The sequence below is a fragment of the Pinus tabuliformis genome, chromosome 9 (genome assembly GCF_031772625.1).
Source record: "Pinus tabuliformis cultivar Carrire ecotype Pingquan chromosome 9, CPIR1, whole genome shotgun sequence".
Lineage (NCBI taxonomy): Eukaryota > Viridiplantae > Streptophyta > Pinopsida > Pinales > Pinaceae > Pinus > Pinus tabuliformis.
The window spans coordinates 1,466,951,955-1,466,970,494 of NC_142307.1; the positions used below are offsets into that span (position 1 = coordinate 1,466,951,955).

Here is an 18,540-nt window from a genome sequence, read left to right on the forward strand (position 1 = left end):
ATCATTCTTACTTAGCTTACAACCTGTAATCATAGGTGTGCTTACAACAACACATTTTTCCATCTCAAATCACTTAAGCATCTCCTTGAGGTACTTTCTTTGTGTTATGAGCATTCCAACATTGGTTTGAATTAATTGAAGTCCAATAAAGAAATACAACTCTCCAATCATTCACATTTCAAATTATTTTGACATTTCTTGGGCCAATTTGTGGCTCATCTCATCATTTTTGTTGCCAAAAATTAGATCATCCATGTATACCAGTGTGATTATAAGACTAGCTTTTTCCATGTTCATGTAAAGGTTTCTTCCCACAACTCCTTTCTTGAATCCTTGTTTTTGAAGAAAGTTATCAATTCTAGCAGAACAAGCTCTTGGAGATTGCTTTAATCCATACATGGCCTTCTTTAATTTGCATACAAAGTCTTTATTTTCAAACAATTCAAATCTTTCTGGTTGTTCCATGTACACTTATTATTTTAGATCTCAATTTAGAAAGGATGAATTAACATCCATTTTGTAGAATTTGAATCCTTTTGAACACTCAAATGCTAAAAACAACCTTGTAGCCTATATTCTTGCAACAAGAGAGAAATTCTCTTCAAAGTCAATTCCTTCAATTTGAGTGTATCCCTGGTACACCAATCTTGCCTTATTTCTAATGATTTTTCCATATTCATTCATTTTGTTCTTATACACCCACTTTGTTCCTATGACATTATTATCCATTGGACAAGGCATTAGCTCCCATGTTCCATTATTTTCAATTTGGTTAATCTCTTCTTCCATTTCCTTTATCTAGTGAGTATCCTTACTTGCTTGAGTGAAATTCTTTGGTTCTATTGTGGATTCCTTTTTGTTTTGTTTTTCATCTTTCTTCAAGATTTCATTCCTCCATACACATCTCCAATGATTTTTTCTTCCAAATGATGTTTTTTATAAACCTTAACTTTGACAGTGTTTGAGATGGAAAGTCCTTTTGATTTTTTGGCTCCTTCTCTTCTTTTGCAACATCTTCCTTTGGATCTTCATGGATAGGGTCTTCTTCATTAGTTTGAATTAATTATTTTTTAGGAAGAGATTCATTTACCTTTACATTGATTCTTTAAACTATCTTCCTCAAACAATTTTTGTAGCATTTATAGGCCTTTCTTCTTAATGACTATCCTAGGAAAATTCCTTCGTCAACATGTGAATCAAATTTTCCTAGTGAATCATCATTAATCTTCATAAAAAAAATTCTTCCAAATATCCTGAATTATTTCATACAGGTAGGCCTTCCTTTCCATAGTTCATATGGTGTATTATCACTATTTACCTACAGTTGAGCTATGTTCATGATATAGATTATTGCCCCAACTGCCTCCCTCCAAAATGTTTACTGTAAATTAGCTTCTAAAAACATTGATCTCATAGTCTCTTGTATAGAAATTTTCTTTCGTTCTACTACTCCATTTGTTGTGGAGTCCTAGAAACAAAAATTTCCCTTTTGGTTCCTTATTTTTCATACAATTCATTGAAATTTCCTTAGGTGAATTCCCCACCTCTATCTGTTCTTAAGCATTTGATATTGAACTCACTTTCATTTTCAATTGTTTCTTTAAAAACTTTAAAACAATCTAGTTCTTATGACTTATATATTATGAAAAATACCCACATCATTATAGTATAATCATCTATAAATAGAGTAAATTACCTTTCAACTTGTAGAGTTGGATTTTTTGTTGGACCACATAAATTTACATGAATAATTTCTAGAGACCTTGATGTCAAACATTCCTTTGATTTCAAGGTTGTCCTGGTTTGATTTCCATGTTGACATGGTTCATAAATAACATTTGTTGGTTTTGAGATTCTGGGGATGTCTCTTACTACTTGAGTTTTGGTAATATTCACCAAGTTGTCAAATCTTTGATGTCCCAAATGTTTTTTCCATATCCAACTTTCATTTCTTCACTAATCTAACATCTCCCTTCTTGAATTTTGTTGCGGATGTATACATCATCTGTTGTTCTTACTCTTCTTCCTACCAATTTTCCTGAACATGATCTCCTTATCCCATAGTCCTTGGAACAGAAGATGATATCATGTCCTTGATCACATATTTGGTTGACACTTAGAATATTATTCTTGAGTCCTTCAACACATAGTGCATTATGTGCTTTTCCCTTGCCATTAATGAGACTCATTAGGCCTTTAACAACAATTTTAATGAATCCATTGTCTCCAAAGGTAACAATTCCATCATTTTATTTTCATATTGAGATGAATTATTTTTTTTCACCTAACATATGCTTATAACATCCAATATATACAAACCATTTATTTTCCTTTTTCTTAGCACATAAAGCTAGACTGCAGTTTTCAGAGCTAGATTCTCCATTTTTCTTTCTCTAAACTTTCTCTTTGTTTTAGAGGACAATTTTGTGCTATATGATCTGGATTATTGCATTTGTAAAATTCTATATTATACTTCAAAAGAGGAGAAAATGAGTTATAATCCTTGATTTAGCCTTTCCTCTTTCATTCAACAATCATATTTTGATGATTTGCCCCAAAAGCTTTGCAATGTTTTGCCGCATGACCAATTTTTTTGCAAAAGAAATAATGACCAAGGAAAATAGTTTGATACTTGTTAAGATAATATTACATTCAAGATATATTCCTTTTTGGAAGGGGATGATTCTCATTCCTTGGATGAAATTTTTTTCCTACAAGGTTAGAATGATAAGATCATTTAAGAACATCACCAAAACTTCTAGGATTTTCTTCATGATCAACATTGGTTTCTTCAGTTGAATTGGAAAATCCACCTGTATGGCCAAGTATAGATTTATCATGTAGTGGCCTTTGAGATCTGAGAATGGCATCCAAGGTATGGCTTTATTGTCTTTGTCAAACTCTCCTTTTTGAGATACAACTTCAACTTACAATTCGTAGATTTATTCCTTTTCCTTCAACTTATTGCTCAATACTTATTATATTCTTTTAGCTTATTCCTTAGTTTCGAGAGACTTGACTTCATGAGATAACTTTTCATTCTTCTTTCTAAGTCTCTCATTTTCTTCTATGACACTAATTAATAGTTCCTCCACATTTCCTTCTACTTCTTCGAGACTTTCTTCTTCTTTTGGACTATTTATTTCATTTGTGAATGCCATGAACAATACTTCATTGCTTCCACCATATTCTTCTTCTTGATTAGAGTTATTGTTGTCTTGTTTGGAGAAGAAATTATTTTTTTGAGCCTTTCCTCTTGAAGCTTCTTCTCTTAAGTTCATCTCCATAATCAATGTCATCTTTAAAAGGGCACTTTCTTGCATAATGTCTTATTCTACCACATCTAAAGAAAATGAGAGGTAACTTACCTTTGAATTTGGATCCTTTCTTCAACTTCTTGACAAATTGTGTTATTTCATTATTAGAATCATCACTTATATAATCACAATCTTTATGAGTTGAATTTCCTACCTTCATAGCATATGTTTTGAGACTTCCATGAATTTGGTCGAGGGATAGAGATTCCACATCTTTTAGCTCTTTTATGGAAGAAACCTTGGCATCATAACAATCTAGAAGATATGTCAACACCTTTTGGACAATCATCTTTCCTTTGGCATCTTCACCTAGACCTTTGAGATAGTTGACTACCTCATATACTCGAAGAAAATAAGTAGCAATAGCTTCTTCATTATTCATTTTGAGACTTTAAAATTGTCTTCTATAAGTTTTAAGCTTTAACTTTTCTACTTTTTCATATCCTTCATAAATATGGATGAGATTGTCCCACATTTTATTAGCTACTTTGATACCCATAACATTGGTGAATTATGAATGCGAAAAACCACTTTCTATATAATTCAAATCCTTTTTGTTTGCTGCATATACATTATTTCCATCCAAATCTGTTGGAAGAGGAGATAGGATCTTGTATTCATCTATGATAGATTTCTAAACTTTGACTTTAAGAGGCATTAGGTAGTACTCTATTCTGACCTTTTAGAAGGAAAAAAATTCCATAAAATCGGGGGACTTTAGCATTCTTAGTAGCCATTGTCACTCAAAAATCCTTCTTCCAATTGTTAGGTTGATCTTGAAGAAGATGGCTTTGATCACAATTATTGGAAATATTGGGGGGGGGGGGGGGGGGGGTGTGGGGGGGTGTGGTTTGTGTGTGTGGTGTGAATCAACATTTATTTATATTCCTCTATTATGTTAGTTAATATTTTTATCACAATTTAAACAAGAACATAAGAAATAAACGTAAAATAAAATAAAATATGTTGATGAAGATAGTGAAGAATCCAATCCTCTTTTACAAAAACTCAAGCTCCAACTTATACAACAAAATATCTTACTACTTCAAGGCTCCAAACTTGAACAAATACAAGGACCAACTTGGTCAAAATGAGGACTCCAATCCTCCTAGGCTCCAAACTTTCCAAATAGACTTCAAAATCAACTTCTACAAGATGTCTCCAAAATTAGTTCCAAATGCACTTCAAAAGATATCTACAAGGTCTTCTTAAGCCTACTCCAAGAATGTTTAAATTCTTCTTCAATAAGGCTTCAAAAGTTTACTTCAATAAAGGCTTCAAGGACTGCTCCAAATATGCCTTAAGTCTAGTTCAACGAAGGCTTCAATAATTCTTCAAAAAAATGGTTTAAAGGTCTTCAAGAATGTTCCTCCAAATTATTTTACAAATGTTTTTCCAGACACTCTTCAAGGTCCACTCCTAAATCACTTCAAATAATGCTCAAAAATACTTCAATGACTTCTTTTAAGGACTCTTCAAAGATGGCTTTAGAATGTGTTCAAGGAAGCTCCAAAGGCTACTCTTAGAATCTTACTAAAAAATTATCCTAAGGCCCTTCAATTTCTTTTTATATATATATGTAAGAAATAGTCATTAATCAGGCTGAATTTCAGTGTCTTGGTAGATCAAATTATGTGTCATAAAAGGTTGAATTCAGTGTTATAAAAGAGTCGAAATAGTGGCAAAATTCTAAGCCAATATAGGATCGAAACTATGGCAGAGTTGTTACTTTCCACAGGGCCAAAGTTTTGTCACTCCACAAACCCAAGGCATGTCACTCCATATTTTTGGAAATCACTTCACAGAGCCAAGGTATGTAACTCCATAGGGCCAAAATTTTCACTCCATAGAGCCACGTTATGTCACTAAGTGTTTGTGTGTTAACCTTTAATAAGGGCTAAGTTACGTGCCTTACAAAAAAGGGTTGAATTGTTCCAAAGATATACTTTAACTTGTTCAACAATTTAGCAAGAACCTTAACCCAAAACAAAAATAGTATTTAAAAATGTTCCTTCAAAATATTCATAGGTTCATGAGATATGAACCTCTTCACTCGTGCCTCAGGTCCATTTACTTATTGATCTTGTATTCCACCAATTTGATGGCCAAATAGAGGGAAATTTTGTTTATTTATATTATTTAGGCCTTACTGAAAAACCATGTCTCTAGGAGGGAAAACTTGATCTCAAGGTAGGTCAACTTGAAGAGGAACAAAATTTAGTTTCTCTCCTTAAGAAAACAATTTCTCCTTATTGGAGAGGATTAAGGAGACATGATATAGCTCATTGGAGAGGGATTAATGTTCTCTTTGAGTTTATGGAATTCTTATATTCATCAATTCCTCCTTTGAAATCAATAACAAATTATTCTTCCAACAAAAGGGGCAATTATACTAATGAGTTTTATGTTGAGCTAGCTGGTTACACTAATTCATATTGGGATAGAACTATTGATTATAGAAAATAAACCATAGGATAAGCATTCATCCTTGGATCCAAGATTGTGTCATGGAGCAACAAGAAACAACTAAATTTTTCTTTCTCATCAAATGAGGTTGAATACAAAGCCTTATGTAGTGCTACTTGTGGAGTAATTTGGTTGAGGAGGATTCTTAAAGTGTGGGAGAACAGAAAATGCCAACAATTATCGAATAATAAAAGCTCCATAAATAAGCCAATAATCCTATATATCATGCTAGATCTAAGCACATTGATACCTAACATCATTTTTTATGAGAAAAGATATAGTCTGTTATGCTCTTGACCTGCAAAACAATACCCAAGCGAAGAAAAGATACCGAGAACACAGAATATGCGAAGAAAATATACCCAGAACACAGAATAGCAATGATTTTATTATTCAGAGAGAAATGTTCACAGGCCTCTTCGAGGGGGCAACCTCCAATAGAGCAGAGCTCGATTACAAAACAAGACACAATGCTCCTCGCAGGGAGTCTCTATCCTTTATATATGACTCATACATGCAATACCACGAGCCAATATCGTGGGTTTTATTAATACCATCTATCTAATACTGTCGCCCATTTACCATCTATCTAATACTACCGCCCATTTGCAACTAACTGTGGTCCCGTCATTAATTGCGGGTTAACCACTTACAAATATTAATATGGGCTTTATTGACTCTTGACTATGACGTGATCCCATGACATAAATAAGGGGGTTAGGGTGGGACCCTAACATGCCCTCCCCCTTAAGACTAGCCTTGTCCTCAAGGCTGAAGCTACGGAAACTGCTGAAGAATAGTGGCTGGTTCCCAAGTTGCATCTTCCGGAGAGGTGTCTTTCCATTTGACGAGGACCTCCTTAAGCATGCGGCCACGCAGGTGCTTCTCTCGTGTGTCTAGAACCTGTTCAAGTTGAAGCCAGATTGACCCTTCTTCGTCCAATTCAGGTAGACTAGTTTGAACTCGGCAATTGTTCCCAATCACTTTCTTGAGGCACGATACATGGAAAACTGGGTGGATTTTTGCTGTAGATGGCAAAGCCAACTTGTAAGCCACTTCTCCAATGCGCTGAAGTACTTGGTATGGTCCGTAGAATTTTGGAGAGAGCTTTTGACAACCCTTGTCTTTGAGTGATGTTTGCTTATATGGTTGCAGCCTCAAAAAGACCTGATCCCCTTCTTGAAATTGGCGCTCTGAGCGATGTTGGTCAGCCTGTTGCTTCATACGGTTCTGAGCTTGATGAAGATTCTCGCGCAGATGGGCAAGCATGGTTGCGCGGTGTTGTAGGAGTTGATCCACGGCTTGTACTTTGGAGCACCCCGTGAGATAAAAAGTAGGGGAAGGTGGAAGTTGTCCATAGACTGCTTCATAGGGAGTCATTTTGGTAGTGGCATGATAGTTGGTGTTATACCACCATTCCGCTAGAGGTAACTACTGTACCCAAAGGTGTTGTTTTTCTGAAGTGAAACACCTAAGGTAGGTTTCTAGACATTTGTTGACTACTTCGGTTTGACCATCTGTTTGCGGATGATATGAAGTACTGAGTTTGAGTTGAGTGCCTTGTATTCTGAAGAGCTCCTGCCAAAAATTACTGGTGAAGATTGGGTCGCGGTCGGACACAATAGAAGTGGGCATGCCATGCAATTTGAAGATCTGATCCATGAAAGTTTGAGCAACCAAAGTGGGTGTGAATGGTTGGGGTAGGGCGCAAAAATGAGCATACTTCGACAGTCGGTCCACAACCACCATGATGACTGACTTTTCCCAGACTTTGGAAGACCTGTAATGAAATCCATGGAGACCTCCGTCCAAATTGACGCCGGAATGGGCAATGGTTGTAATGTGCCTGGTGTATGGACGGTTTCCCCTTTGTGGCGTTGACAGACGTCACATTCTGCTACAAAAGTAAGGATGTCCTATTTCATGCCAGCCCAAAAAAATGATCTTTTGGTGCGAGCATATGTCTTCTGAAAGCCCGAATGTCCTGCAATGGGAGATGAGTGCAATTCTGCTAAAATGCGACTTTTGAGGGTGGATGTTGGTGAGATTATGACTCTGTCCTTGTAGCGAAGAATATCATTCTGCCACGAGTAGCCCTTGCTGGAATTAGGATCTACCTACAATTGAGAAATGAGTTGAGAGAGCCCGGGATGTGAAAACCATTCCTTGCGAGCCTCTTCAATCCAGTCTGGAATGGGGAGTGAAATTGCGAGCAGAGTACTTTCCTCCTCAAATTGGCGCGACAATGCATCTGCTACCCTGTTGTCTTTCCCTTTCTTGTAAATGATCTCATAATCATATCCCAGCATTTTGGCTAACCATTTATTTTGTTGTGGGGAAGATAGGCGTTGCTCCAAAAAATATTTAAGACTGTGATGATCTGTGCGGATTTGGAAACATCGCCCCAACAAGTAAGGTCGCCAGGTCTCGACTGCATGTAAGATGGCCATCATTTCCTTCTCGTAGGTAGATTGGCCCAGATTCTTCCCACTTAGTTGTTGGCTGGTGAAGGCCAATGGTCGCCCTTCCTGCATTAAGACTGCTCCAATACCTGTTCCCGAAGCATCAGATTCAATGACAAATGATTTGGTGAAGTCCGGTAGTGCTAAGACAGGAGTGGAACACATGGCGGTTTTGAGAGTGGTAAATGCCTGTTGTGCTTCTTCGTTCCAGAAGAAGGAATTTTTCTTTAGGAGTTGCGTTAGGGGCTTCGCTATGCAGCCATAGTTGCGGACAAATTTATGATAATAGCCTGTGAGACCCAAAAATCCTCTCAAGCTTTTCAAGGTCTTAGGTTGAGGCCATTCTTGCATTGCCTGGATCTTTTTTGGGTCCACCTTGACACCTTCACACCCCACAATGTGGCCCAAATACTCAACTTCTTCCATGCCAAACGAACACTTAGACATCTTGACAAATAATTTATGCGTGCGGAGCAGTTGCAAGAGTAGATCTACATGCTGAAGATGTGCCGCCCACGTGCCACTATAGATGAGGATGTCATCGAAGAAGACAAGGACAAATTTTCTGAGATATGGTTTGAGGAGGTGATTCATAAGGCTCTGAAAAGTAGAGGGGGCATTACAGAGACCAAATGGCATGACCAGGAACTCATAATGGCCTTCATGAGTTCTGAAAGCTGTCTTGGGAATGTCGACTTCCTTCATGCGAATTTGGTGGTAGCCTGAGCGAAGATCCAACTTAGTGAAGAATTGAGCCCCATTGAGTTCGTCCAGCAAATCGTCAACCATTGGGATGGGAAATTTATCTTTGACTGTTAACTTATTGAGGGCCCTGAAGTCTGGACACATCCGCCACTCCCCATCTTTCTTGAGGACCATGACCACTGGAGATGAATAAGGACTAATGCTGGGACGAATGACACCTGCTTCCAACAATTCCTTGATGATTTTTTCTATTTCATTCTTTTGGGTGAACGGATATCTGTATGGCCTCACATTTGGGGGTTGGGCCCCTGGAACCAATGTGATGCTATGATCATGTTCCCCTCGCGAGGGTGGAAGCTCATGAGGCTTGTCAAAGACAGTCCGATGTTTATTTAAATCTGTTGCATCTCAGGATGAATTGGCGGGGGCATGGTGTCGACTACCTGGATGGCATTAAATTGAGCTACCACTCCATGATGGCCCTTTTTTAACAATTTTTCCATCCTATGCGAGCTGATGATAGAGGGGGCTCCCGCCTGTAGTCCACGGAGGGTATGTGTGGAGTTGTTCTGCTTAAAACTCATATATAACTCTTGGAAATCCATTGTGATTGGCCCAAGAGTGCGGAGCCATTCCGCGCCGAGGACAATGTCGCAACCCCCCATGTGTATTGCAAACATGTGGGTTTTCAATTGATAATCCCCCATTTGAATTTTGACATTTTCACAGCGACCTTCACATTTCATTGTGCCCCCATCTGCAATCTGGACTTGGAAGTTAGAAACTGCCCGGACGAAACAATGGGCTGCTTCAGCGATCTTTTGGTGGATGAAATTATGGGTACTTCCACTATCAATCAAGACTACTACTGGGCGATGTTTAAGAAAACCCCTGATTTTGAGAGTTTGAGGGGAAGAAATTCCTGCCAATGCATTCAGCGAAATAATTGGTTCATCAGATACAATCTCCTGTTGGTTATCTTCTTCTATCGCCTCCGGTTCCTCAAGTGGTGGATCTTCCTCTGTGGAGCTGTAGTCAGTGGCATCTATTTGAAAAAACTTGTGCTCTTTGCATTTATGACCCGGGGAATATTTTTCATCACAGTAGTAACATAGTCCTTGCTTCCTTCTTTTGGCCATTTCCACAGGTGACACCTTTTGAATCTTAAGTGTCTGAGTCATATTGGGAGCCTGTGAGGGACGACCTTTAGCGGGGAAGTTGGGGCGGCTGGATTGGGCTGTTAATGGACGTTCCACCTTACGGGCTACCTGGCAAGCCTCTGTCCATGTGGGAGGGTGGTGGAGTAGAACCTGAGCTTTGATGGCTTCTTTAAGACCACTGATAAAGCATTCCATGTAGAACTCATCTGTGAGACCCTTAGTGCGGAAGGCTAAGGCTTCAAAAGCAGTAATATATTCCTCCACTGTACCCGTCTGTCGGAGCTTAGTGAGACGCCCCAAAAAAGAGTCTTCCTATTCAAAGCGACCACGAAGAGTTTTGGAAAATTGGGCCCAATTCTGAAAATGTCCATTGCAACGCTGATGCCATTCCTTCCATTGCCATCGTTCATTGTCCAAGTACATGGTGCCAACCATAAGCTTAGTCCCCTCATCTGTGATATGATTCAATTGGAAGTACTGCTCCATTTGTGCTAGCCATGCGGACGTGTGAGAACCGTCAAATTTCTGCATATCCAACTTGGGAGGTCGCTGACTGGGTGGTGGATGGGAGTGCCAAACGTGAGGAGAGTGGCTAGACTCACCCTCATGGTATTCATGGCCATTATACGCCTCCTCGTGGGCTGGCTTCTTGCCCTTTGAGAATGCCTCCTGTATCTGGTTACTCATTCCTTTAAGCTCAAGTTCTATGTGGTCACTCATTCCTTGAAGGTTAAGTTCGATCTTGTTCACCGCAGTTTGGAGGGAGTTGACATAGTTTTCAATTTTGTCGATCCTTTCATTGGCCATCACTTGAGCGCGAGTTTCGACCATACACCAACCTGATGAAAAATTGGGACCGCCTAAAAATTTTTACTAAGAAATTGAATGGTACCACCTTGCTCAGCTCGTCGTCCTGATATTGATGGGCTAGGTCACCAATAAGCGCCCCGGAAGATCTCAGACTTTTTTTTTTTTTTTTTTGTTTTGTGGAAAACTCCTAACGGAGTTTTACTCCTTCCTGATCAATACTGCAGTCGTCAAATCCTCAAAATGTCAATGCCGCCAAAAGTCCTGCGAAAATTATATCCAGGTACAGGAACCCTTCACAACTACTCCGATCTGGTGGATCTGAGAGATCTGAATGGTGGAACAACTGCTGCTGCTGATCTGGAATATCCGATCTGGTGGATCTAAGAGATCTGAATGGTGGAACAACTGTTGCTGCTGATCTGGAATAGATGATGTGTGATCCCCCGATAGAAAGGGAACTATGGTCTTGGGGAGTATCAGGTGCTACAGATCGCAATATACATAAGGGTCTGACAGTAGTACTCGGCCCAATGTTTCAGGGCTCTAACTAAGGAGGATCGACCGTACCCTTAGCCGTACAACCCGACTACCCTATTGTACGGGCGAGTAATCTCTCCGAGTGCTGTTCTCGGTGTACTGTAGCCACAAGACAGACGAAGGTTTATCTATGGTGAGGTTTCAAGGGAGCTAGGGGGCTTCCTATATACCCAGAGGGTACGTGGAAGATAGTCCGTGCGCGGTTCTGTCTAATGCGCTACTACTCGAAGGGGTACCCACAGGGGTTACAAGGGAGTCCAACAGACGTGACCACCTCTTGTATTTCCTGCGTGCATGCCTCCCCAAATCCACAGATTTATGCGCTTAATGACAGATCCCGTGGTTTAAAGATGCCGGAACACGTCTCTAGCCAAAAAAAAATTTGCTAAAATTTGGAGATCCCACCGAGCCCTGGAAAGTGCTCTGATACCACTTGTTATGCTCTTAACCTGCAAAACAATACCCAAGCAAAGAAAAGATACCGAGAACACAGAATATGCGAAGAAAATATACCCAGAACACAGAATAGCAATGATTTTATTATTCAGAGAGAAATGTTCACAGGCCTCTTCGAGGGGGCAACCTCCAATAGAGCAGAGCTCGATTATAAAACAAGACACAATGCTCCTCGCAGGGAGTCTCTATCCTTTATATATGACTCATACATGCAATACCACGAGCCAATATCGTGGGTTTTATTAATACCATCTATCTAATACTGCCGCCCATTTACCATCTATCTAATACTACCGCCCATTTGCAACTAACTATGGTCCCGTCATTAATTGCGGGTTAACCACTTACAAATATTAATATGGGCTTTATTGACTCTTGACTATGACGTGATCCCATGACATAAATAAGGGGGTTAGGGTGGGACCCTAACATAGTCAAAGGAAATTTATTTAATTTATTGTACGACAAGTGAAAGTATGAATGAAATCTTCACAAAGTCTCTTGGAAAGACAAAGTTTGAAATATTTAGAAATCAGTTAATGTTGTAGATAATATATTTCTCCATTAAGGGGCAGTGTAAGAGAAAATAATGGAGAGCTTTCTGTATTCAAGCTTCTGTGATCCATAATGAATTAAACAAAGTCTTTCGGTAGAAATCACATGAGAGAATTTTTTGGCCAACGTGTTTCGAACCAACAAGTGTGGTTCATCATCAGGACCAGATGATGAACCACACTTGTTGGTTCGAAATGCGTCGGCCAAAAAATTCTCTCATGTGATTTCTACTGAAAGACTTTGTTTAATGGAGAAGTTATTTATTTGGTTGTCATTAACATTGTAAGTATTGATTAGGATACATATCCTATCTTTTAGGAATTTGTTCAAACTGTTGAACTATAATGTATTACTATAAATGTAAAGAAGATGTTAATCAAATTATGTAAGAGTGTGGATAGCCTCTCGATGTGAGCATTATCTCACATATCAGTGACGTCATTGTTTCCATTTATTATCTTTAATATTTTATTTGATAAATATGGGGCTAAGATGAATTTAAATTGGCATAATATATACACAATTGGTATTTCAATATTTTCTTAACATGGACGTTGAAATATTTTATTTTAATTTTTTTGTATAATATATACATAGTTTACATTAAAATATTTTACCCAATATGAACATCCAAATATTTTATTTATGATTCATATTGTCCATATTAAAATGGATTCAAAGCCTTGAAAATCCCCTTCAAGACTCAAATTGTATAGAATATATATCTTTAACTTGTAACTCCAACAAATCTTTGCTAGATTTAAATGAAAAATATACTCTTAAAATGGCCAAAACATAAACGAATTAGGTTACGTGAAATATTTTAACCATAATCAAAAAAATATTTCAATTATTTTTTATAATATATACATAGTTGATAGTGAAATATTTTGCTCATCATAGGTATTGAAGTATTTTATTTCAATTGTTTCATATAATATAAGCATAGTTAACATTGAAATATTTTACTCGAATGAAAAATATTCCTAAAATAGCACGCCTTTATAGAATTTTTGGTAATAAAATGGTTAAATATGAAAAGAACTTTAGCCTATTGGACAATTCAATTGGCGATCATTGTATGTAAACCATGAGAATCAAGGTTCAAATCCCCCATGGGTCAAGCCAACAAAAACAAAGAAAAAAATGAAAATCACTTTATGTTAAAATGAGTAATTTATCTTAAAATATTCTAAATATAACTATATTAAATCACAATTTCAAAATAATTATCATAACATTTTTAAACTTTTTAACTCATGCAAACTAAAAATTATTTAAGAGAACTTTTCAAACACATAAAATTCTAAAACAAACCAAATATTAAATCGTAAATTCAATCTAAAACAAACCAAATATTAAATCATAAATTCAAAATATTTATTATAATAGTAATCCCACAAATCTTCTAAATCAATATAAGCACATTTAAAACAAAAACCAAATTATAGAATAAACTAAACTAAGTATTTTTTACTTATTTTAATCTTTAATAAACCGAATTTGAAGTCACATTGACCACCATCATAAATATCTGCTAACGTTGTATGAAGTTACAACTAATTATTTTTAGTTTTAAATATATTAAATTAATTATTTTTATAAATCAATTAAATACACATCAAAACATATTTAAATCAATATTTTTTATTCTTTATCATAAATTTTAATTATAATTTCGGGTAATAAATATTTACCAATTTCAATATCAAAATTATCCTCTTTCAACTCATCATTAGTAAACAGTTTGGTCAAAACTAATCATAATCATCAACATGTTGAAGCATTAGAACAATTTGAACCTTGAACAGAAGTGGAAAACTAATCTTCAACATGTTGAAGCATCGGAACGATTTGAACCTTGAACAGAAGTGGAATGCTCATATATTTGCTTTGTGCATAATGGAATGTATACGGTTGAATGGGCCATTGGGCATATAGCTACGGTGGAGGAGGTTCTCCTTATATCCCTATCAAATATCGATTGAAGTTAAGTTTTAAATCTTTAGGTTATATAGATTCTGAATTTTGAATATGAATGTGAATAATTACGCCGTAAGGCGTTTCCATTTGAAATGGACTCTCCTGTGATCCGCGCTGTCTTGGTTATTCACCATTCGATTTAGTGTTAGACGATTAAAAACTTTACTGCCGTTGATCTCATAACTGACTCTCCACCTGTCAAACTACTCCTGAGAAAGCAACCTCTGGCTTGCGCTGTCATGGTCTCTCCGGCGGCGATTCATTCCTTCGGTGTGTCTCGCCTGATTATACTTTGCCTTCTGCTTATATATACCATTCATCCGTACTGGATCTCTCATGCAATGTTTCAGTTCCCATCTAACTACGTGTTTTGCGGAATATCATCAATTTTCCTTGCAAATCTCGCCTCGATCTGGTGCGGTTGTTATATAATTCCATGATGTCTAACGCCAACAGATTGGCCGTTATCGGTTTGTTTCTTGCATCGCTCCATCTCTTTTGTCTTCAACCTTCCTGCTCTATGCGTACGTTATCTCAACGCCATGCTATGCACGACAGTCGTGGAGAGAAGAATATGAGGGAATTGAATAGCAGATCACCTCGAAAACTGAACGATATAGCGGGCAGAGTTATAGTGGTAGCCAAGGAAAAGGGCAATGGCGATTTTACAACAGTGCAGGACGCCATCAATGCAGTTCCAGCCAACAACACGAACTCGATCTTAATTCTTGTCAAACCCGGCATTTATAAGTAAGTAACTGATGAACCCGCTGAGTTTCTTTGAAAAATATGACTCGAAATGTTATAGATTTACCAGAGAACGGATGCTTGTATGCGGCATACATTTAAGCAGTCATTTGGGTTCCAATTTCTTTTCAGGGCTTCCTAACCATTTAGGCATATTGCTCAGATTAAAGTTTGCCATGCAAAATCCTGTTGTACAGGAGTATAGAATCGTGTTTGGCGACATGCATCATACAATATTGGTAGCTGTGATTTTAAATATAGGCACTGATTTTCAGTGAGCAGGAAATTAATTTTAGGTAAGCATTTCCAATAGGTTCATAAAATTATGTGCCCCCACGGTATTCTGTTGGAAATAGTAGGAAAGCTATGAGATTATGTGGGCCTGTATTATACCAAGGAAACTGGTGAACCCACTGCAAAGTATTGTATCTCAAATAAAGATGAATGTAAAGAAGATTAAAGGAAATTAATAACATCCACTGTCTCAAACCTCTTGTATGTTTTGGAATGCTTGTCTAGCTCTATGTTCTTCAGCAGGGATAATAAAGAGTTATCTACATGTTTCATTTATCCTTAGTGAATCTCGATGCAGATTGGAAGATCTTATGTAGCATCCAAGTTGAATGATTATCCACAATTCCAAGCTGTTTCTATAGCAACTCGAAGATCGGGGTTTAAGGTCTCAGACTCTTTCCCTGCTTTCTATCAATTAATGTAGCTGGAAGTGAACTGCTCTGATTGTTTCTGGTTTTAAATAGAAGGATGATACATGTTTGAGTTTATTCCTTTCTTCATGTGGAGTTCTTTGGTATTGACCTTTGTTCTGGAACCTTTATAAATAGCTTTTTTGGTTTTTTGTTTTTATATTTAGCAATAGGACAGAGATATTGCAGGCTTTGATACAAGTGTACGAAACTTAATGCTTGGAAAAGGCAGATCATCCAGGAGCTGAACTTCTGAGGGATGTTCAAATCCAGAGTCCACAATTGCTCGAAGGAGCTCTGGCTTCAGTAGGAAATCCCACATAACCTTTCTTGGAGGCTTCATCAGTGGCAAAATGTTCCTCCAATGCTTGTGCGTCCAATTCCTCTTCTTCATGGTCCAGGAGCTCTTCATTATAAATCTCTTCCTTCAACTCTTCCACATTGTCTACTCCTTGTTTTGCCATTTTCACTAAAAATATGAAGCACAAGCGCAGCTTTATGATGAAATAGCAGAAGAGGTTTTATTGCTGTAAAAGATGAAATAATGATGCAGAAAACCAGCCATGTGTGTCTCAAAGCACTCTCAGAAATTATATAAATTAAGGTTCAACAGACATACCCATCTCATTCAAATTCACTTTTGTTGTTTGAACTTTATACGTCATCCTCTTTGTCCAACCTCTTTCTATAATGTATCTTGTAGGAAGCTTCAAATTATTAAAATTGTTAAAGTGTAATCATTAATGACAATGATTGATGTTAGAAGAGCATCTTGTGGAATTTCTTATTAGACTTTCAATTTTCTATACTTTATATATGTAGTAAGTCATAGATCTAACTGTATGTTATTATTGTTTTGTGCTATGTTTATCTTTGAATTTCAGATTGGGGGTGGATACCTATTTGGGCTGCCAATTGGTTTCATCGCTGATTCCATTGGATCTACAATGGGTTGTACAGCTGCCTTCATCGTTGGAAAAACGGTTGTCTCTAATTTCTAATCTTCATTTTTCTTGGAGATTTTTTTTCATATTTGTATTTTTTCTCTTTTATAACTCATACAAATTGTTACACTGACTATTTCGCTTTTGTATAGTGATATGCATGATTTTTAATAATGGAAGAAAAGACTAATTGTTGCCACAAAAGAAACACGTAAATGGAGTTGAAATTCTCCTATAATTGTTCTAGTTGGGAAAAAAATACTTTCTGATGTGCCCAATGATGAAGTAGCAATGCACATAGCTACTATATAATTTCAACTTCAGGGCTTCCTAACCATTTAGGCATATTGCTCAGATTAAAGTTTGCCATGCAAAATCCTGTTGTACAGGAGTATAGAATCGTGTTTGGCGACATGCATCATACAATATTGGTAGTTGTGACTTTAAATATAGGCACTGATTTCCAGTGTGCAGGAAATTAATTTTAGGTAAGCATTTCCAATAGGTTCATAAAATTATGTGCCCCCACGGTATTCTGTTGGAAATAGTAGGAAAGCTATGAGATTATGTGGGCCTGTATTATACCAAGGAAACTGGTGAACCCCCTGCAAAGTATTGTATCTCAAATAAAGATGAATGTAAAGAAGATTAAAGGAAATTAATAACATCCACTGTCTCAAACCTCTTGTATGTTTTGGAATGCTTGTCTAGCTCTATGCTTAGTTTAAGGTCTCAGACTCTTTTCCTGCTTTCTATCAATTAATGTAGCTGGAAGTGAACTGCTCTGATTGTTTCTGGTTTTAAATAGAAGGATGATACATGTTTGAGTTTATTCCTTTCTTCATGTGGAGTTCTTTGGTATTGACCTTTGTTCTGGAACCTTTATAAATAGCTTTTTTGGTTTTTTGTTTTTATATTTAGCAATAGGACAGAGATATTGCAGGCTTTGATACAAGTCTACGAAACTTAATGCTTGGAAAAGGCAGATCATTTCCAGAAAGAACGAAAAAAAAACACACACGAATATAGAAAAACAAGTCTAAAGTGTTTCTTGGCTAAGAATGCAATTAAATTGGAGGCAGAAGGTTACTATAAATTTTTCAACTTTGAAACTGTATGCTAAGTAGTTTGGAAATGTAGGTCCAGGATAGTTTCTGCTTTTCAGTGCTTTGTTCTCTCATTCAAAGCAATTATGCATTACCTTAAGTGAGGTAAATGCAAATGGAAGACATAATGTCTAGTGTAATTCTAGAATGACTTCATTTGATTTAGCTTTTAAGAATACTTTAATTTTCATGAGGTGTACTGGTGCTTATTACCAATTGACAAAAAACACTTTCTTGCAACTGATATGAGTTGTAATGATTTCCTTTCCTCACAACTATAAGGGATTATTCATTGAGAACTGGTTTAATAAGGTTCATGCAACATGCCTGAAATGTTGAAACTATCCATGAAAGTGATTATAGATTTTCAAAGTCTTAATCATTGTTACATTTATTGTTATCGTCAATTTATCGCTGGGGGTCTGAAATTTAAATTATTAGCAATATTAGGAATTTTGGATTCCCTCAAATCTGAGGGTTTTGTTTTGCCATTCAGTACCCGCAAACAACTTTGCTCTCAGCTGCTCCGCCGAGCCCTTAACGCCAATTCCGTTGTCGAGGCCCAGAGTTTGGTGGATTACGCCAAAT

At 37.1% G+C, this 18,540-nt stretch overlaps 1 protein-coding gene across 2 annotated transcripts; it reads left to right on the top strand.

Moving 5' to 3' along the window:
- Nucleotides 1–14,822: 14,822 nt before the first annotated feature.
- LOC149154125 (pectinesterase 5-like) lies at nucleotides 14,823–17,030 on the top strand. 2 transcript variants are annotated; one of them, XM_089440754.1, is made up of 5 exons: nucleotides 14,823–15,201; nucleotides 15,791–15,877; nucleotides 16,070–16,272; nucleotides 16,397–16,506; nucleotides 16,787–17,030. In XM_089440754.1, exons 1-2 carry the CDS (start codon nucleotides 14,888–14,890, stop codon nucleotides 15,807–15,809), a joined length of 333 nt encoding a protein of 110 aa, XP_089296880.1. In that variant the 5' UTR covers nucleotides 14,823–14,887; the 3' UTR covers nucleotides 15,810–15,877; nucleotides 16,070–16,272; nucleotides 16,397–16,506; nucleotides 16,787–17,030. The 2 variants fall into 2 exon arrangements, with proteins under 2 accessions (XP_089296880.1, XP_089296879.1); XM_089440753.1 differs by having other exon boundaries at nucleotides 16,070–16,506.
- Nucleotides 17,031–18,540: the final 1,510 nt, after the last annotated feature.

Coding starts and splice junctions, on each gene's coding strand:
- LOC149154125 (XM_089440753.1), top strand. CDS start 14,888: ATGATGTCTAACGCCAACAGATTGGCCGTTATCGGTTTGTTTCTTGCA.